The sequence below is a fragment of the Rhinichthys klamathensis genome, unplaced genomic scaffold (assembly GCF_029890125.1).
Source record: "Rhinichthys klamathensis goyatoka isolate OS25496 unplaced genomic scaffold, OSU_Roscu_1.1 h1tg000677l_1, whole genome shotgun sequence".
Classification (NCBI taxonomy): domain Eukaryota; kingdom Metazoa; phylum Chordata; class Actinopteri; order Cypriniformes; family Leuciscidae; genus Rhinichthys; species Rhinichthys klamathensis.
Genome location: NW_026607109.1, coordinates 224,310 through 246,500, shown reverse-complemented (window position 1 = coordinate 246,500; position 22,191 = coordinate 224,310). Strand labels below are relative to the sequence as shown.

The window sequence follows — 22,191 nt, the reverse complement described above, 5'->3', positions numbered from 1 at the left end:
TGCAATTATCTAATCAACCAATCACATGGCAGTTGCTTCAATGCATTTAGGGGTGTGGTCCTGGTCAAGACAATCTCCTGAACTCCAAACTGAATGTCAGAATGGGAAAGAAAGATGATTTACGCAATTTTGAGCGTGGCATGGTTGTTGGTGCCAGACGGGCCGGTCTGAGTATTTCACAATCTGCTCAGTTACTGGGATTTTCACGCACAACCATTTCTAGGGTTTACAAAGAATGGTGTGAAAAGGGAAACACATCCAGTATGCGGCAGTCCTGTGGGCGAAAATGCCTTGTTGATGCTAGAGGTCAGAGGAGAATGGGCCGACTGATTCAAGCTGATAGAAGAGCAACTTTGACTGAAATAACCACTCGTTACAACCGAGGGATGCAGCAAAGCATTTGTGAAGCCACAACACACACAACCTTGAGGCGGATGGGCTACAACAGCAGAAGACCCCACCGGGTACCACTCATCTCCACTACAAATAGGAAAAAGAGGCTACAATTTGCAAGAGCTCACCAAAATTGGACAGTTGAAGACTGTAAAAATGTTGCCTGGTCTGATGAGTCTCGATTTCTGTTGAGACATTCAGATGTTAGAGTCAGAATTTGGCGTAAACAGAATGAGAACATGGATCCATCATGCCTTGTTACCACTGTGCAGGCTGGTGGTGGTGGTGTAATGGTGTGGGGGATGTTTTCCTGGCACACTTTAGGCCCCTTAGTGCCAATTGGGCATCGTTTAAATGCCACGGCCTACCTGAGCATTGTTTCTGACCATGTCCATCCCTTTATGGCCACCATGTACCCATCCTCTGATGGCTACTTCCAGCAGGATAATGCACCATGTCACAAAGCTCGAATCATTTCAAATTGGTTTCTTGAACATGACAATGAGTTCACTGTACTAAATTGGCCCCCACAGTCACCAGATCTCAACCCAATAGAGCATCTTTGGGATGTGGTGGAACGGGAGCTTCGTGCCCTGGATGTGCATCCCACAAATCTCCATCAACTGCAAGATGCTGTCCTATCAATATGGGCCAACATTTCTAAAGAATGCTTTCAGCACCTTGTTGAATCAATGCCACGTAGAATTAAGGCAGTTCTGAAGGCGAAAGGGGGTCAAACACAGCATTAGTATGGTGTTCCTAATAATCCTTTAGGTGAGTGTATGTGCTCACAGCTGTTTTGTGGTGTTTTTACCTGTAGTAATCATGCAACTAAAATCTCTGTAGTCAAGACTCAGTGTTCTTATATCTGTGTATGATTTGAATGAAAGTGTGTGTTTTGCTCTAGGGGAGCTACGGGCAGCAGTACGGACCAAACGGGCAGTTCTCCTCTCCTCAGGGGCAGTTCTCCTCTCAGGGGCAGTTGTCCTCTCCTCAGGGGCAGTTCTCCTCTCCTCAGGGGCAGTTGTCCTATCCTCAGGGGCAGTTGTCCTCTCCTCAGGGGCAGTTGTCCTATCCTCAGGGGCAGTTGTCCTCTCCTCAGGGGCAGTTGTCCTCTCCACAGGGGCAGTTCTCCTCTCCTCAGGGGCAGTTCCCGAACCCCGTGGCCAGCAGAAGCCTCTCCTCGCCCCATTACCCCGCGCAGAGGACGCCGGCACAGTACCAGAGCGGCAGCGTGGGACACTTATACAAGGTAACTAACATTATACTGCCTTTTAAGACAACTTATTTTAAAGGTGACCTATAATTCAAAATTGAATTTACCTTGGTATAGTCAAATAACAAGAGTTCAGTGCATGGACATGACATAGAGTGAATCTCAAACTGGACTGTTTTCGCGTTCTCATTTAATTCACGTTTATGAAAAACACCCCTGAAAAACGGTCGGTTCTCCACACAATACCGACTGTGACGCAATAGTCGGGATCATTAATATGTACGCCTCCAAATATTTGCATAATGCCAGCCCTCAATGCCAGGCGGAACTGCGCAGCCGAAGCATGGCAGTTGCTCAGTGTGGATGTACACATGAACACAAAAGTATTTTTTAGTTCCTTCATCTGAGCCTCTGAAGAAACAATGGGTTAATTTTATTTTCTCTGGAAATTTCCAAACATTTCACCGACTGTTTCCTCAACTTGGGCCAATACAGAGCTGGCCTCGGATCGAGCTACCAAGCAACACTTTCTGATGTGTAATTGTTCAAGTTCAGACAGGTAATCTTTCTCTCAAAATCGTTCAATACTGTTTATGCACGAGTAAGTCAAGCCAGTGACTAAAATATCAGCTTCACATCGTTTCTTTTAGTAGGATGAAAATAATCGTATTTAAATTGTGAACAAATTATATACAGAAAGCGATCAAAGAACAATCTTTCCACAGCGCGAGTTTATCTGGACACTTGCCAAACTCGTTATGAAATCAATGACGCACGTTACTGCACAACGAAGCTCTTACTGTATTTACATCATCGTGTTTGCATTGGTGAAAGCAGAGAGAGTGCAGAAACTGCTTTGCAATGATAAGATCTTCATTCTCGCGATCACTGTCATCTGCTCAATGCTCATCACGGCAACATTTTATGTGATGGGAATAGATCTAAATACTTTAAAAACATCTCACGATTCGTTAATCTCGATAGCTGTTATAGTAAAAACGTATAATAGCAGTAGTAAAAGTATTCGGGAGAGAGTTTCACATGTAATGCGTAGCTATTTCAAATGCAAGCATGTCAGCCAATCACAGCAGAGGCCGCGGTTACACTGAATCCCACAGCAGACACGCCCCTTCAAACAGAGTGTTCAAATCAGAGGCTAAAAGCAGGCTAGGAAAAATGCCATTTATTTCTAAATTATGATTATTTTTTATCTAAAAAACATACTAACATTATAAGGGTAACCCAGGAAACATTATAAAAAATAAATAAAAAACATTCTAGGGCACCTTTAATAAAGAAATACCTTATTACAAAATAAATTAGTGGTGGAGAAAAAAATCTATTCTGTTACAAATTGTGATTCTTCAGAAATTATTTTTTAAAATTTGTGGTTGATACAATAAAAAGTAACTGTAATACTGGACTAAACACCGCTTGTTGGAGAGGAAAGGATCCTGCTAGGCTCTAGTTCCACTTGATAGCCGGATACACCCCTGGGTGTCGGTCAGGACACAAAGAATGAGGAGACTGGTGCTTCTTTCCAAAGTGTATTGAATATTAGCTTTATGGTCATGTACTAATACTTTTAACACCAAAACGACAATGAACATCCAAAGAACAGGGAGGAAGATACTTCTAGGTGCGCAGCTGCCTTTCTCTTATACCTCGTTTCCACCAAAAAAGAACTGGTTCGGAACTGGTGCTGGTTCAAAGTTGGTTCAACTTGCGGACCTTCTCAGAACCTGTTTGTTTTTCCACTGACTAGAGAGCCCAGCAAACGATGTCGTTACGTCACTGTGTACGTCGCCATACGTCTTAGCCCGACGTAAGCATGACGTGGTAAAAGAACGGTTCGAGTCTAGCTAAGAGTTGGTGCCGCTTTGGAACCAATTGTCCTGGCCGAGAACCGGTTCTTTGGCTGTCGAAACACAAAGAACTGGTTCTCGAGTAGGCACCGGCTCCGAACCGGCTCTCAAAATGCTTTGGTGGAAAAGGGATAAAAGTTATCTATATTGACGCAGCAGGCACCAAACGATAACAATAATGCCTCCTACCGGAGGCATCGGGAATCGCACTCTAAAATAACTATCAAAATAAAAGTCCCACAATAGAAGTCTTCTTTCTCTAGAAGCCAACGCAAGTTTGCAGGACGGTTTCCGTCATCTGGCAGAGCTGGGAGGATCGCCAGACGTGCTACTGGTCTAGTGTATACTTGCCTCTTTATTTCTACATCAGCAGACCTGACATGTCCATCCGGACTGCGGTGTGTCTTGATGACATGTCCAACAGGCCAGAGAGCCCTAGGCATCTACATGTAGCCTTTTTTTTTTTTATTATTGTGGCAAGCAATCATAAAATACAGCATAGGCCTATTGCAAAAAAAAAAAAAGCTATTTACTGTGAGAAACGGACCTCGGGTTCGGCTCGGGCTTAAAATATAACCGTAATGTTCGGGTTAAATGATTTCGGGTTCGGGCTTAAGTTTAAAGCCCGTGCAGACCTCTAATGTGTTCCTCTGAATGATGTATGTTTGGCTCGTCTAGTAGTCGTGTATTGAAGTACGTAAGCTGTTCCTTGTTCCGCATCTCAGGTCATTGTTTCAAGCTCTGGATTTTGTATTTTCATGTTAGCAACGTACCAATGTGTCTTTCTCTCCATCTCTACTACAGGAGTCCAGTAATAACTTCAACACGGGGACCTTTCATTACAACCAGTCCAGCATGAACGGGGTGTGTTGATCAGACGTTCAGTCAGAGGCAGGTTCAGATGTTTACTTGTAGTGACGTATGATATGTTGATGTGTTCGTAGCCTCCGCGGTCGATGGCCGGTTATCCTCTCTCTCCGTTACCGGGAAACCCCACGCCCCCCGTGACTCCGGGAAATAACATGCCACCGTATCTGTCACCAAACCAGGACATAAAGCCCCAGTTTCCTCCTGATATCAAACCCAACATAAACGCACTGCCGCCCCCTCCAGGTATGAGCCTCTTCCTGTGATGCTTTGTCTTGTTTTCCTGCACAAATATCTAGTCAAATGTACTGTAAAGTGCACTGCAAAAACTGATTTTCTTATGTGATGAAAATCATTTCAAGTTTTTTGTCTTTGACAGAATGGTCTGAAAACAAGATTATGTTTATTTTCCTGTTGACAGATGTTTTGTTTTAAGCAGAAACTGACTTTTAATTTGTATACATATTTTTCAGAAAACAAGACTTAAGTACTTTCATCTTCAGTAAATGTATCTTGATTTAAGAATGTTTTTAGATACTTGTACTAAAAAACAAGACAAACATTTTTGAAAATATTGTTTTATCATGTAAGATTTTTTTGTTGTTGCAGTGCATATTACAAACAATAAAGTCTCTCATCATTTTCTATATTATTTTTTCCCCGTAGCCACTGCAGTTTAATTTAGCTATAATGTAGCTTATAAGCCCTAAATTCGTGAGTAATCCACAACGCCACGTCGCCACCGTTGAATAGATTGTTATATTTAAAGTTTAGTTTCAGTAAATGTCCGAAATGGAAATTGTGATGTCACTATATTGAATCATTAGCTTGTCATCTGCATCTTGTTTCCTAGGTAACCCTAACGAGGAGCTGCGCCTGATGTTCCCGGTTCGGGACGGTGTGGTTCTGGACTCGTTCAGACTCGAACACAACCTGGCCGTCAGTAATCACATCTTCCACCTGCGGCCCACCGTCCACCAGACGCTCATGTGGAGGTGAGACGCCGTCACACACACACACACACACACACATAAACACACATATGCTGCTACCTTTGCATTTTTCTTAGTTAATACAATCTAAAAGTTCATTACAAGGGAACAATTTTGTTGCAAATCACGATTCTTAAGACATGCGACTTTATACTTTTTAAAATTATTATAATAATGAAATGAAAAATATGTTATTATAGTTAATTCTAATAAATTGATACAATGCAAAACCTGTACTCTACTGGACTACACTCCACTGTTTTATTTATTCTCATTTATTTGTATTATAATAATAAAAGTAATAATTTATTATATTTTTTTATATTATTTATATATTTTATTAAAGTATATTTAATTTTATTATTACAGCTCTTTATTATTTTAACTTTATAATTATTAAAAAATATATAATTACATTTTTAAAGTGGTTAAGCCGAAATCAACATCCTGGTCATTGAGATGTATAAAATGCATAAAAAATATTGTATTATCAAATTGAGCACAATCAATTTATAAGCACTCTACTATCACATAAACACACACATACACACACACACATGTATAAACATTCAAACACCCACACAAAGACTTATATTCACGCGTGTGTGTGTGTGTGTGTGTGTGTGTGTGTGTGTGTGTGTGTGTCAGGTCTGATCTGGAGCTTCAGTTCAAGTGTTATCATCATGAAGACAGACAGATGCACACTAACTGGCCGGCGTCGGTGCAGGTCAGTGTCAACGCCACTCCTCTCACCATCGAACGGGGCGACAACAAGACTTCCCACAAAGCCCTGCACCTGAAGCACGTGTGTCAGCCGGGCCGCAACACCATCCAGATCACAGTGTCGGCCTGCTGTTGTGTGAGTTTACACACACACATTAGGGATGGACCGATATGAACATTTTGTCCGAAACCGATAATTCTTTATATTTAAAAGCCGATAACCGATATATTCGCCGATAAATCTAAATCCAAGTTTTTATATAATTTTTGAGAGCCTGATTACAAAAACAAAAGTCTCATCATTAAAATCCATGATGTTCTGATTATAATTTTATGTAGCCGATATGACAGTTGCGCTGAACATTTTGCACTATATTTTCCTTTTTGAAGTGATTTCAATCATATTTCAGGCAATTCAAACCATCATGTTGAACAGTGTCTCAGCTGTAAAATTATACATTATTTATCGCCTTTAATATATCAGACAAATTTTCTTATTGTGCCGATAACATTACAAATGAACATATATCGGCCGATACCGATATGGTGGCCGATATATCGTGCATCCCTAACACACACACGCACACACACACGTCAGCTGAGCGTTGTGTGAGTGTTTATCGTCTGTTCTCTCTGCAGTCGCACCTGTTTGTCCTTCAGCTGGTTCACCGGCCGTCGGTTCGATCGGTTTTGCAGGGGTTACTGAGGAAGAGACTCCTCACTGCTGAACACTGCATCACTAAAGGTAACGCTAGCGCTTCAGTCTGCCTGTATTTCTATTGGTCAGGTTCATTGCTCAGTGTTGTGATTACGTGTGTCTTCAGTGAAGAGGAACTTCAGCAGTGTGGCCGTGTCTGTGGCCGGTGCCGGACTGAACGCTGACGATGGGGTGGAACAAACGGCCATCAAAGTGTCTTTAAAGTGTCCAATCACGTTCCGGCGTATTCAGCTGCCGGCGAGAGGCCATGACTGCAAACATGTGCAGGTCAGGAAGACTTATAAACAGCTTAAACACCGGCTTTGATATCTATAGCATGGGGGGGTTATAAAATGTATTTTTAGGGCTGTGAAAGTCAACTGTAAATCTGCTCGGGAAAATTACTACAGATAAATTTTAATCGAATTTAAAAGAATTCTCTTCAGGTTGATGCATCTAAAATTAGTCTAAAAGAGGGTAAAAAAAAGACTCAAATACAGTAATTAATGCAATGTCAGGATTTTAAATTTAAAAAATAAAATATATATATATAAAGTAAATTATTTAATTTTGCAAAAATGCTGTTTATAATATATATATATATATATATATATATATAAATCCTCACACAGTATAAATTAGTCTTTATATATGAAAATACACTACTTATTTTTTGTGTTTTTGAAAGAAGTCTCTTCTACTCAGTAAGGCTGCATTTATGTGATAAAAATACAGTAAAAACAGTAATATTGTGAAATATTTTTACAATTTAATATAACCATTTTCTATGTGAATATATAGTAAAGTGTAATTTATTCCTGTGATCAAAGCTGAGTTTTCAGCATCATTACTCCAGTCTTCAGTGTCACATGATCCTTCAGAAATCACTCTAATATGATGATCTGATGCTCAAGACACATTTATGATTATTATCAATGTTGAAAATCAGGTATTTTTTCAGGATTCTTTGATGAATAGAAAGCATTTATATGAAATAGAAATATTTTGTAACATTATAAATGTATTTACTGTCACTTTTGATTAAGTTTCTGCATCCTTGCTTAATAAAAGTATTAATATCTTTTTTTTTTTTATCTCAATGGTAGAGCGTGATCCATTTATATTTTAGAAACGTGTCTCTCACGAAGGGATCATCATATTTGACATCAGAGCGTTTGAAAACCGCTGTAATGTCTTGTTGTGTTAATGTTGCAGTGCTTTGACCTGGAGTCGTACTTGGAGCTGAACTGTGAGCGCGGCACATGGAGATGTCCGGTGTGCAAGTAAGAACCCGTCGGTCCTGAGTTCACGTCTGAGATGCTTGATTTGTGCAGAACTGATCTTCTGTTTCTCCTCTTCAGTAAATCCGCTCTGTTAGAAGGTCTGGAGGTGGATCAGTACATGTGGGGGATCCTAAACGCTCTCCAGAAGTAAGTCTGTCCTTGTTTCGGCTTAAAAACAGTTAATTTTGGCTTTGTAAGTTTGTGCAGTTTGGAAAAGGAGATTATAAGACCTTGAAACAAACCAACCCGTCTGGTTTTAGATGTCACTGGACTGTAGGGCTGCCCTCCACTAAAGATTTTACTAGTCGACTAGAAGTCGTTAATTTAAGCCGTTAGTCGACTAATCGTGCGTTTATATATTTAAAAGCCATAAATCATAAGAATTTTAAGTTAAATGCAAGTGATTGCGCCGACGCCTGTATAAGTCATGCAGTAAACACGCTCTCTCCACACAAACACTTTGATATGGATAATAATAATAGCGCACATCTGTCTTAGGCCATGAGACGGGACCCCAAATTTGGGCTACCGGTACCATTTTGAGGGATTAAATTTCTTTTTGATTTTCATGAAGGTACACATCTCTAGTGTTGGAAAATGTGTGATAGCATCCGATCCATGGTAGCTTTCATTAGAAATCAACACTTGTATCATCCTACCTCAAGGTAAGGTGTTCAGTGACTACAAGAGAGACAAATTTATCCTTTTATAATTTTAAAAATGTATTTAAAAAAATTATAAAAAAAATTATTATAAAATTGTATACATTTTTTATAACATTTAAAATTTATTTAAAGATAAATTCATTTATCCTTTTTCTTGACACGTTTGAAAATCGTCCTCCGTAACCAAAAACTACCTTGAATCTAATGCTATCACACATTTTTCAAATACAGGGTCATATACCTACACAAAAATCACCATGCGGTTTAATCCCTCAAAATGGTACCAATCAACTCTCTGTCTCACGGCCTATCTAGGTTAACATTAGAGCGAGCGACTTCTGCTTCTACTTACATGTTTCATGTGATAAGCCATATTTGAGGTTGAGGAATGATAGGCGAATGTTTGGATTTTCTGCCGTTAACGATCTGTCCGTTACAGCATGCGTGATTTCACCACTTTTCCGTTTTTGAGTTTTAGACTAAACGACTAATACAATTTTGGTCGACTAAGCCTCTTCTATTTGGCTAACGGTTATTTGACTATTAGGGGCCAGCGCTACTAGACTGATCCACATTCAGCTCAGAGTTCAAGAAGGTCATGATAGACCTTTTGTGCAACTGAATAGTCACACTTGGTCAAAAATAATCGCGTTGGAAATGAATAGGAAAAGAATTTAATCTAGTGGAAGCGTTTGGTACTGCGGCCAAACAAAATCTCACTGATAATTTTTTTAAATATCAACCTCAAATTAGGAACAAAACTTGTTTAGATTTATGGATTTGATTTTTTCCCCCCACAGTTTTAGAGTAAAATGTCTTATATTTAATATTAAAAAATATTTTTATTTCTGTGCGTTTTTCATAACAATAATTTCACTTTTTAAAACTTGTCACTTCAGCTATAATCTGCCAAGTGTCTTCTCAAAAAAGAGACCAAGTTTCAGTCTGCGCTACAAAACATTCAAGATTTACGACCGTTTAAGTTGGAAATTTCATTTTTTTAGGTCTATGTTTAAAAAGTGATTGTAACTACTGCATAAATATAATTTAGTACCATAAACATTACGGTTAGTGGACTATTATGGCTCGTTTCCACTGAGGCGTACGGTACGGTACAGTACAGTACGGGTCGGGTCGGTACAGCATGATCCGGCTAGCGTTTCCACCGCCAACAGTACCCTTACTTGATAGGCGTGGTGTTTAAATACATTGTAAACATTATAAGCACACAAATGTGGTTCAGGCAACGCATAGCCTATTGAATATATTCATTTGATGTATGTAACGTTATATTTATAACAAAACTAAATATAAAACACAACCCTGCCTCTTTTCGTTTAAATGTAAAAATATTAAACATATTCCAGGCAATGTATTGCATATTGCCTCGGTACAAATGTTGCAATAAACAACATTACAGATGATCTTGTAATAAATTTAAAAAATGACAAAACTATCTCTTTTTGTTGAATTTCAGTTTTATCAATAATAGCCATTATAAAAGTATAAGTAAAAGGTACAAAAATATATACAGTAAAGCTTTAATAACATAAAGCAAACAATTCAGTCAAATATACAAATTCAGCACTCAAAAAAATTAAACTTCACTTAGCCTTCTGCCAAAACTATTGGCCAGGGAACGAATTATAGATTCACGAGACCAAAGATCGCCTGTTAGGTCTGTACAAGACGAATTATATCTCATGTTTAACCACTACAGAGACGTCAGAGTCAGCGGCAAACATCAGAACGGCTAGCCGGGGAAAGGCTGCTCCAGGCGGGGTGCACGAGCACCCGGTGATTGCTTGGAATGGATCTCAGTCAAATTATCATAAATCTATAAATAAACCACAGATTTGAGCTTTAAAAAACTACTTTCTCGCCTGAAAAACTCTTAAAACTACAATTCGTGACACAATAACAGTAGTATTATATTTCAACTGTATGCTGCTAATGCCCTTGTAGCACGCGCAAGTGACGATACTCTGTCAACCAATCAGCGTTCTGCAGTGAGTCTAGCTCCACCTTTTAGTACCGTACCACTGTGCTAGGTACCCCAACGGAAGGGTACCCAAAAAGTGGTACGGTACGGTTCGGCTTTTTGGTACCATTCACAACTTTTGACAGTGGAAACGCAAATAATTGCGTACCGTACCACTCAGTGGAAACGAGCCATTAGGGGCCAGCACTACTAGACTGATCACTGGTCCTCTTTCAGCTCGGAGTTCGAGGAGGTCATGATAGACCCGTCGTGCAGCTGGAGGCCGATCCAGATCAAATCTGAGCTGCACATAAAAGAAGATCCGGACGGGCCGATGTCCAAGCGCTTCAAAACCACCAGTCCCAGTCAGACGGTGCTGCCCAACGTCACGGACATGATCGCTCAGCTCGGCCCGGGAGCGTCTCCGTATCCCAACCAGAACCAGCAGAACAACAGCACTAACCAGTTCACCAGCCCAGGTGCGTCCCACTGAATTACCCACAACACTTAGTGCTGCACGATTAGGGTTGAGAATCAAAAATCGAATCCAAAACTTGAGGTCAGGAATCGGATACTTGTTATAAAATGAAAATTTCGATTTCTCTCATCGATTCCTTTGTGAGCATTTCATTATGACTTGTGCACTGTCACCTCTGTGATTGGTTTTACCAGGCAACAGTTACCAGGGCCACAGTAAGTTTGGTGACTATCCCCATGGCAACCCTGCAGCATCATCAGTTAGTGAGTTCATCCAGGGGTCGCAGCTGTCACGCCCCCCCGCTGACCTGCCGACCTCTGGGAGCGGCCTGACACACACACTACACGACACGGTGAGTCTCAGTGTGCCAGAGCTCTGCCTAACGACGTGAGTGAGTGAACTAGTGTGTGAGTGTGAGTGAATGTGTGAGTGAATGTGTGAGGGAGTGTGTGAGTGTGTGAGTGAGTGTGTGAGTGAGTGTGTGAGTGAGAGTGAGTGTGTGAGTGAGAGTGAGTGAGAGTGAGTGTGTGAGTGAGAGTGAGTGTGTGAGAGTGAGTGTGTGAGTGTGTGAGTGAGTGTGTGAGTGTGTGAGTGAGTGAGTGAGTGAGTGAGTGAGTGAGTGAGTGAGTGAGTGAGTGAGTGAGTGAGTGAGTGAGTGAGTGAGTGAGTGAGTGTGTGAGTGTGTGAGTGTGTGAGTGTGTGAGTGAGTGAGTGAGTGAGTGAGTGAGTGAGTGAGTGAGTGAGTGAGTGAGTGAGTGAGTGTGTGAGTGTGTGAGTGTGTGAGTGAGTGAGTGAGTGAGTGAGTGAGTGAGTGAGTGTGTGAGTGTGTGAGTGAGTGAGTGAGTGAGTGAGTGAGTGTGTGAGTGCGTGTGCGAGCGAGCGAGTGAGTGCGAGAATGAGTGTGAGTGAGTGTTTTAACCGAAATGAAGCATTGAAAATACTGACATGTTGTGCATCCTTAATTTATAAACACGTTAATTCATGTATATTTTCTGATTTCTGTTCTTCACAGACGCCTCACCCCCTCAACACAGTTCAATCCCACAATCCCCTGCAGCACAGTATGCGTGGGCCGCCCAGCACTCAGCGGTTACATCACAACGCCCCGCCCCTCCCCTGCAGGCCGACGCCCACCCAGCAGAGCTCCGCCCCCAGCAGACACATGACCACAGAGATGACCTTTAACCCCTCGCCGGGTAACATGGAGGGTCAGAGCAGCGCAGACGTGCGCGAGGCGTCTTTAGATGTGAGTTCAGACTGACACGTGACACTTTTTAAAAAAATTATTATTACAGGAATGCATACAGAAATTTTACAAAATACACATATCGGCCAAAAACAAAACAAAAAAAACAACAACAATATAAGAAGAGACGAGAAGAAAAAAAGGTAAAGAAAGAAAAGACAAGGAAGACCTTATAATTAGAAATAAATGTCCTTTAAAATACACATATCGACCATAAAACCCAGAAACAACAACAATATAAGAATAGACAAAAAAAAAAAGAACAAGTAAACAAAAACAAACTGATAAGAACGTAAATGTGTACCTTGAAATGCAATGTAAGTCGCTTTGGATAAAAGCATCTGACAAATGCATAAATGTAAAGAAAAGAAAAGAAAAGAAAAGAAAGATCTTATAATTTGAAATATATGTCCTTTGGGGGTGTTGAGTGTTTTAAGGTATTCGGTAATTTAACATCTTTTACCCTTTCTATTTATCTTTTTTATTACAGGAATACATACAGAAATTTCACAAAATACACACATATCGACCAAAAAAAAAAAAACTAAAACAAACACAGAAACAACAATATAAGAAGAGACGAGAAAAAAAAAAAAGTAAAGAAAGAAAAGACAAGGAAGATCTTATAATTTGAAATATATGTCCTTTGAAATACAAATATTGACCAAAAAACCCAGAAACAATAACAATATAAGAATAGTAAACAAAAACAAAAAAGAAAGAAAGAAAAGAAAAGAAAGACCTTATGAGTGTTTTAAGGTATTCAGTAATTTAACATCTTTTACCCTTTCTCTCGTCCCCCACTCTCCTCTCCTCCCAATCCTCCAAACAATAACACTGATAATAAAGCCATATGATTTTAGGATTAATATGGCTATCTGTGCACTTCCCCGAGTGACTCGTGACACTTTTGATCACCTGGTTTTCCGTGATGTAAGGACTCATGGGCGGATCTAATCCGTGGGGAATTTGCATATCATAATTAATCATTGGTAATTAATAATTATTCATACATGTTTGGATTAGATCAGTCTTACATGTTAATAAATCTCCCGATAAGGGAGGATCTGTCATTTTACCTGCATGCATGCATGTGAATCCTTGAAATTAACCACAAGTTGATTGCAATTAATTACACGGACCACGTTTCACAAAACAGGTAAAATGAATTAGCTCAATTGTCAGGATAATATTTGTGGGGATCCACAATATCATCTTACTTTATAGGATTTCAGGAAACGCAATTCTCTGGCCAGAAGAATTGGGTTTCCCGCCCTATAAACACATACTCTTTAAGGTATATTTAATTTTAGTAAGCTTGTAGCATAAGATCTTTGGCACTTAAGGGACTTGAAACTGAGCAAAGAGACAGCACATCAATCAAATGAATATATAATTAATTTAATAGAGGCATGACTACTTATGTGTTTACTACGGTTACACGGGATATATATGTATTTACAAACACATAGACATCAATGAACAATACAATAAGACATCAATGAACGAGAAATGCGTAAAGTTTGGACAATGGATAACTTACAGGCGTGAGCGAGTAAGAGAGAGAGAGAGAGAGAGAGAGTGAGAGAGAACATTGGCAGAATTCCTCCTAAGACATTCACCTCTCCGATTACAACACAAAACATCATCTTAAAGTTCCTTAGAAGCTCTATAAAGAGATTATACTTGCGCAAGTTATGTTATGGTCTCTCTGTATCGAGGCATTCCTGTACGGCCCTGTCTGGCCGCGTGAGCTGAGTCCTTTGTGTGTGAGGAAGCGTCACGTGGGCTGCTTGGCGCGCGTGTTGAACGGAGGTTCAAAGTCTTTGGGGTAACATTTCCAAAGGGAAATAGTTCGGCTGAGTTCGTTTCACTTCGTGGAAGTGAACTGAGTCGACTACGGAAAACAAAACTTTGACTAACAAAAAGGAAATAAAGATCTCGACGGGGAAATCACGCGGAGTTAACGTTACATCTTTGCATGGCTGGCGAAGAAGCGCGTGCTTCGCTCGGTCCGGCGCGTCACGCGGTCACGTGCGCGTGTTTCTCCTTCAAAGCGAGCGCGCGCTCGTTTAAAGGTCCCTTGTAGATGGATTTGCTGAAGAGATATGTCACGCGGTTTTCTTTTCACTCGTCGATTGGAATTAAACACGGAGACTTATCTAAAACTGAAAAACACAAACGAAACTAGAAACAAATAAAAAGAAAGGCGAAGAGCTCGCCCGGAGGCGAGACGTTACATTATGACACGAGGACAAGGGAGGAAGAGAGCCTTAAGCCTGCGGTTTGTCCTTTTGAAGACCTGACGTTTCCGCCTTCTTTTGGAAGAGGGTCCAATCAGGAGCTGTCCCTTTGGAGGGAGATTTTATGACCCTTTGTGTTATAACCAGGCATTTAAATCTCTAGTTTCATTGGGTGTTTAAGAGAAGAATCTTCACAATTCTTATAATACTAATGTGTCACAAAGTTTAGCAAAATGCAATGTCAATTAACAAATGGGGAACGAAGATTGGAGTTTATCGAGACCAAACTTGCCACAAATGGATTTGGTTAAACCTTAGTTGGCAAAGTTTGAAACATTATCCCATTAGAGTTGTCGAGAAACATAGACCAAACCACAGAAAGGCAATTCATGAAATAGGGAACTTAGATACATTGTTCATACAATTCTCAAGTGGATATATAATAATATATATATATATATGAATACAGGATTCATTTCTCCTCCTTGGTTAGAATTCAGAGAGAGCCACAGTTCTGTGAACATTCCTTTGGGTCGTAAACGCTGTTAACTAACACCAGTGATGTTAGTTTTGGTCTCTTTTCACTCCAAAGATGGAAAACATAGTAAACTATATTTTACTGGATATTACTGTACGTATTCTGATTGATCACACCGAAAGCATTCTGGAGGTGTCCAGAACTATGTGTACCAGTTATGGGAATAGACAGTTATATTTAAAATGCAAAATGAAGGTATTTATAATTCACTTTAAGCTACGATAAAATCATAGTCATTCCAATGTGACATGGGCAAATGGACACACATAAAAACACATTGAATATATCTGGTTAAATGTCTTTTAAAAAGAGAAGTTTCTTTTCTCTTGAGCATCAAATTCCAAGTCAGTCATAAAAATGTCTCGTAACTGGACACCACGCTCTGTCCTGAGCGGGCTTCACTTGTGGGGGATGCGTGTGTGTGTGTGTGTGTGTGTGTAAATTTACATTCCAGGCTTTTTGGGTATTTAACAGGATGTATTTAGTTATTCAGATTCACCCTTTTAGCCCAGTCCTTACAGTGATATTGATGTGATTGTGTTTCCTCCTCCAGCTGCTGCCAGAACTGATGAATCCCGATGATCTCCTGTCATTCCTGGATCCTCCTGAGCTTCCCAGCAGCAGCAACGACGAGCTGCTGTCTCTCTTCGAGAACAACTGAGACCGACGAACCCTCCACTAGCAGCTCCTCCATACTTGACCAACACAAATGCACTTACCGTCGTTTCCTCTTCCTGTACAGATTTTAAAACCAGCGTGAAGACACCAACCGTAGAGGTTGTGCTACAAATATTTATTCATCACTAAGGATTCTCCGTAAGGTTTCAGTTCTTAACATTAGTTTACTATATAAAATACTTCTAGAGCATTTAGTTATCTTAGTTAAGTTTAATTTCAACATTCGCTAATACATTATTAACCCTCTGATGCTCTTCGGTCATTTTTGAATAAAATTGTTTACTTTTTTTTTCGTCATCAGAATAGTACGACACTTGGTGAAGGTTTTGCTGTGTGAACACAAAAAAAATTGTTTGAAAATGTTAAATGGTCCTGAAAAAAATAGTCACACTTGTATTGTTCACGGTCGAAAATGAGCGCATTGGAAATGAATGGGAAATTAATTTCCTCTAGTGGAAGCGTTTGGTACTGCAGCCCAAACAAAATCTCTCTGAAAGCTAATTTTTTAAAATATCAACCTCAAATTAGGAACACAACTTGTTTAGATTTATGGCTTTGATTTTCTCACAGTTTTAGAGTAAAATGTGTCTTTATATTTCATATAAAAAATGTAAATATCATTTTTGTGCATTTTTCATAATAATAAACGTAAAATTCTATAACTTTTTTTAAGTTCACTTTTTAAAGCTTGTCACTTCACCAATAATCTGTCAAGTGTCTTCTCTAAAAACTATGGAAGCTTGTTTCCGCCACAGAATGAAAAATAAAAAAGGTAATTGCGACTTTTTATCTCACAATTCTGACTGTTTTTCACACAATTGCGAGATATAAAGTCAGAATTGCGTGATATAAAGTCAGAATTGCGAGATATAAAGTCAGAATTGCGAGATATAAAGTCAGAATTGCGTGATATAAAGTCGCAATTGCGTGTTATAAAGTCAGAATTGATTGATATAAAGTCGCAACTGCGTGTTATAAAGTCAGAATTGCGAGATATAAAGTCGTAATTGCGAGATATAAAGTCAGAATTGCGAGATATAAAGTCGTAATTGCGAGATATAAAGTCGTAATTGCGAGATATAAAGTCGCAATTGCGTGTTATAAAGTCAGAATTGCGAGATATAAAGTCGTAATTGCGAGATATAAAGTCAGAATTGCGAGATATAAAGTCGTAATTGCGAGATATAAAGTCGTAATTGCGAGATATAAAGTCAGAATTGTGAGATATAAAGTCGTAATTGCGTGTTATAAAGTCAGAATTGTGAGATATAAAGTCAGAATTGTGTGATATAAACTATTCTGACGGGGAAAAAGTCAGTCTTTTTTCCCTTAGAATTGGCCTGATAACTCGCAATTGCGAGTTTATATCTCACAATTCTGAGAAAAGATGTCAGAATTTTGAGATGTAAACTCGCAATTGTGAGAAAAAAAGTCAGAATTGTGAGATAAAAAGTCTAAATTCTGTCTTTTTTTCTCGCAATTGCGATTTTATTTCTCATAATTGCGACTTTATATCTCGCAATTGCGACTTTATTTCTCACAATTCTGACTTCATATCCTGCAATTGTGAGATAAAAAGTCACAATTTTTTTTATTTTTTTTTATTCAGTGGCAGAAACAAGCTTCCATAAAAAAAGAGACCAAGTTTCAGTCTGCGCTACAAAACATTCAAGATTTACGTCCGTTTGAGTTGGAAATTGAATTTTTTTAGGTCTATGCTCAAAAAAACCATTAAATTGATTATAATAACTACTGCATAAATATCATTTAGTACCATTAAATTCCCTTTTTGAAAATACACAATATTAAATAAAAACATTATAAAACTAAAACGGTGCATTCATTTCATTTAAATAAATACATTTTAAAAATCTGTAATTTTTGACCAGCATCAGAGGGTTGCTAAAACCATTTAACTAACGTTAACACAGATTAATAAACACTGTAGGAAAAGTATTGCTTATTAACCAATGTTAACTAACAGAACCTTATTGTAAAGTGTTACACAGATACTTTATTTTTATCAGTCAAAATTACAAAGCATTTCCATTATCGTTCAGCGTTTTAGGCATTTAATGGAAAGTTAGCGCAACCTCTTGAGCGTCCAGGGAAAGTGGAGCTGAAATGAACTTTTCAGTCTTTTTTACCACATGACCGTGAAATACATGTACAAGCGTTTTTTCTACTGCTTTGATTTTGATATGAAGAACCAGACCAACATCCGTCCGCTGTCGTTCTGCATCCTCTGTTCCTTATAAGCAACTGTGTTTCTGTTTTAATCTGAGCACAGATTCCCAAATATTCACGCAAACATCTCAAAAGCACAGCGCTTATTCAAAACAACTCGCACTACAGGTGAAACCCGAAAAATTAGAATATCATGCAAAAGTTCATTTATTTCAGTAATTCAACTTAAAAGGTGAAACTAATATATTATATAGACTCATTACATGCAAAGTGAGATATTTCAAGCCTTTATTTGTTATAATTTTGATGATTATGGCTAACAGTTTATGAAACCCCAGTCAAAATTAGGATATTGTGAAAAGGTTTTCATATCTGTAAACCATAATCATCAAAATTATAACAAATGAAGGCTTGAAACATCTCACTTTGCATGTAATGGGTCTCATTCATGAAACATTCGTAAATATACGAGTAAATATGAGAGTGATTTGCGCGTAAAGAGACCTTCCCGAAAACTATAATTCACAAATACACGTAAACGTCAGATGTGATAGTGAAGTGTGTGTGTGTGTGTGTGTGTGTGTGTGTGTGTGTGTGTGTGTGTGTGTGTGTGTGTGTGTGTGTGTGTGTGTGTGTGTGTGTGTGTGTGTGTGTGTGTGTGTGTGTGTGTTAATGAATTCCAATCAGTCGTAAATGGGATGCGCGTGCACGCTCATTCTCAATTTCCATAAATCCCGCCTATTAAATCCGACTGGCAACTATATATGGGCATCATATTATTTGATTTGATTTGATTGTCTGGTAAATTCACGATGAAATAACCAAAAATGTATGTTTGCCTACCCTATTTATTTATTTACCCTATATTATGACACCAAACGAAGGACTTCAACATGTCTTCTCAAAAGCGAATGAAAAAGAAACATTTCTCAGATGCATAAATCGAAGTTATATTATCAGAAGTTCCTTCAAAACACCACATTTTATTTTCAAGCTTAGGCTATAGTGGCGTATCAGGTCCTAAAAAAAGGCAGCTTGGCCGCATATTACAGATGCACTAAACCCTCTGGGGTTCTTCGGGTCAAAAATGACCCGAAGCGTTTAAATAAAAAAATGTTAAAAATCGTAGCTTCATCGGAATGGTCCAAAACTTGGTGACTTTATTGGTACTTGGTATATGAACACCCAAAAAAATTGGGGGCAGGATTTGAAAAGTCTAAGTGGTCGTAAAAAAAATAGTCACACTCAGGGTCTTCGGGTCTAAAATGACCCCCATAGGAAATGAATGGGAAATTGGCAAAAATATGAAAATACAGAGTTTTTTTGTGCATACAATCTACAAAACAGACAGGATGCAGAAAAAAAGCACACAACCGTGAAGGGGTGAATCTCTTAAAACAATGGGTGACAAAATGCTTTCCATTTGTTCTCTTTATAATGCAGTGTTCAGGTTTGAATGTATTATAAATTAAAACTGCCACTTCAAATTACCATTTAAACCAACCAAAAAAAAATTTTTTTTTTTTTTTTATTTTAAAAAATGACAAAAATAGTCTTTGAGAATCTGTTATTATATATTCAAATCAACAACCTGAAAAAAATTAAACAATATGTGAAAAAATCACTAGAGTGTTTCTACCATAGGTTTCTACAGAGAGCTGTAAATCCACTAGTGGTAAAAATGTGCTATTGCGTGATAAAAATGCTCAGTGTGTCCACCAGATGGCTCTGATCTCATTTCAAAAATTGCTTTCATGAGGCCTAGACTTGACTCTAAAATGAAATACAGCTTTAATAAAAAAAATAAAAAAAATAATTATATATATATATACATTTTCTATTATATTCAATGGGAAAAAATGGGTCTTATTTATTGCATAAATATTAATTATAAATCATAAAATTATCTCAAAACACCAAAAAAGAAAAGAAAAAATATTATTGAACAAAAATATATTTCATTGATTTTACTCAAATAGAATGTATCTTAATGCCGCCCTCCGGGTCATTTTTGACCCAAAGGTCCTGAGTGTGAGTCATAAATGAAAAACCCGGAGTTTCATCTGTTAATCAAACAGTCCCAGAAGTTAAAAGAAAAACCGTATGTAATTACTATATATAATCTTTTTCAAAATGCTGTGTAAATATGTACCCGATTAAGGTGAATTAAAATGCAGCCTTAGTTATTAATGAGCAAAACGTTCGGATGTTAAACTCAGTATTTACGCGTGGCTGGAGCAGGTGTAGATTTCTGTCGTACCAACTAACATTTGGAAAATACGAACATTTTAATAAATCCGAAAAATTACGCCAGAACCACTTTACACACGATTCACACACAAATTCGTTCTGCTCGTGTTTCATGAATGAGACCCAATGAGTCTATATAATATATTAGTTTCACCTTTTAAGTTGAATTACTGAAATAAATGAACTTTTGCACGATGTTCGAATTTTTCAAGTTTCATCTGTATTTGGAAACGTAAAGGGAAAAAAGGAAATCGTGCTGATTTACTTGCATTAAGAAATGAAACACACTCAAGTCGTTCCATGCAATTATCCGTCTAGTTCACTGCTGTTCATAATGCAGTTGTATTATTTTCATGTAAATATTTGTGAATACTTTTGTATTAGTTGGTCATCCATTATTTTTCTTCCGCAACTATATGTCTATGAATATTCATAGAACGACGGGCTGTGTTCAGAATGCAATACTGTATTATAATGCATACTAATATATAGATTGGCATTGAAATATACTGTACACTACTGTTCAAACGTTTGAGGTCGGTGAAACTTTTTAATGTTTAAGAAGTCTCTTAAGCTGCGTTTATTTGATCTAAAATACAGTAAAATTGTGAAATATTAAAAATTGCTGTTTTCTATATGAATATATTGTAAAATATAATTGATCAAATCTGAATTACTCCAGTCTTCAGTGTCACATGATCCTATAGAAATAATTCTAATATGATGATTTGATGCTCAAGAAACATTTATGATTATCATCAAACTGTGTTGCTACATATTTTTGGGGAATTTTAAACATAATATTAATATTATTTAATATTTAAACTTTAGATTGATTGAGCCACTTTTGATCAATTTAATGCATCCTTGCAGAATAAAAAAATATTAATTTCTTTCAAAACTATTTTTACTGACCTCAAACTTTTAGACAGTAGTGTATATACATATATGATGTATGCATATGACCTGAATACCGTATTGGACCTGAAAGAAACCACCCTGTAATCGCCACAAACACCCTGACATATTAGCTTAACTAGCGAAATGACGTTTGGTTCAAATACACTTTCATTCAAGAAACCCAATGGTGTGTAAAGCTGTCGGAAGCTCGGTTTATGCAGAGTTTCATGTTAATATGAGAAATATTGTTAATATGTACAAGCAAATATAACAGCCTTATGTGAAATAAATCTATACACGTTTGTAGAAAGGGCAGCTGTATGTAAAAGCTATAACAGCCATTTGAAATTGGTTTGAAATGTTGAATATTTTTTTTGTTTTGGTAAATTATTTTGTATTATTTTGTCTTGTTCTGATGATTGCATCACATGGCAAAAAAATGAATTTTTTTTTTTAAAGAATTTGAATATGCAACACAAGTCTTCCATTTTGTATGAAAGAGACGGATGATTTTAATATCTTGATTCTAAACCGTTTTTATCTGTGAAATCGTTGCATTTAAACATTAAACATCAGGTTTCCCCCATGAAGATTAATGTTTACGGCGACTCATGATGTTTTCACAGAAATAAAGCCTTTCGTCGTGATTTCTTTGCTCTGATTGTAGTTTAATGGCGTGAGCTGCAGAAAAAGATGCTTTCTTCAACCTCACAGTCTATCCTCCAACAGTTCAAAGCTCAATAAACTCATTTGTAATATTTTGACTCAATGTTTATTGTGTTAATAAGCTGAATTATTGATTCTGTGAGTTCATGAACTGCTTTCAGGAATAAACATTTGAAATCTGTATGGAAAAGGAGACTGAACATATCAGTTATCATCACTTAAAGTAGATCTTTAAAAGACACTTTTATTCGTTCAGGGTATGATGTTATAGTCACCTTTGACCTTTATGTCATTGTGCATTGATGACGATATTATCTTGGCTA

The 22,191-nt window shown here is 37.9% G+C and overlaps 1 protein-coding gene across 2 annotated transcripts in view; it reads left to right on the top strand.

Moving 5' to 3' along the window:
* zmiz1a (zinc finger, MIZ-type containing 1a) overlaps nt 1–16,158 on the top strand; it is a 62,348-nt gene extending 46,190 nt beyond the window's left edge. For both annotated transcript variants that reach the window (XM_056241795.1, XM_056241797.1), the window contains exons 11-23: nt 1,301–1,645; nt 4,279–4,338; nt 4,419–4,587; nt 5,195–5,336; nt 5,982–6,192; nt 6,696–6,801; nt 6,881–7,041; nt 7,969–8,036; nt 8,115–8,183; nt 10,920–11,161; nt 11,355–11,512; nt 12,173–12,406; nt 15,741–16,158. In XM_056241795.1, coding sequence (XP_056097770.1) covers nt 1,301–1,645; nt 4,279–4,338; nt 4,419–4,587; nt 5,195–5,336; nt 5,982–6,192; nt 6,696–6,801; nt 6,881–7,041; nt 7,969–8,036; nt 8,115–8,183; nt 10,920–11,161; nt 11,355–11,512; nt 12,173–12,406; nt 15,741–15,848 — 2,073 coding nt within the window. In that variant the 3' untranslated portion in view covers nt 15,849–16,158. The remainder of the gene's footprint in view (nt 1–1,300; nt 1,646–4,278; nt 4,339–4,418; nt 4,588–5,194; nt 5,337–5,981; nt 6,193–6,695; nt 6,802–6,880; nt 7,042–7,968; nt 8,037–8,114; nt 8,184–10,919; nt 11,162–11,354; nt 11,513–12,172; nt 12,407–15,740) is intronic.
* Nucleotides 16,159–22,191: the final 6,033 nt, after the last annotated feature.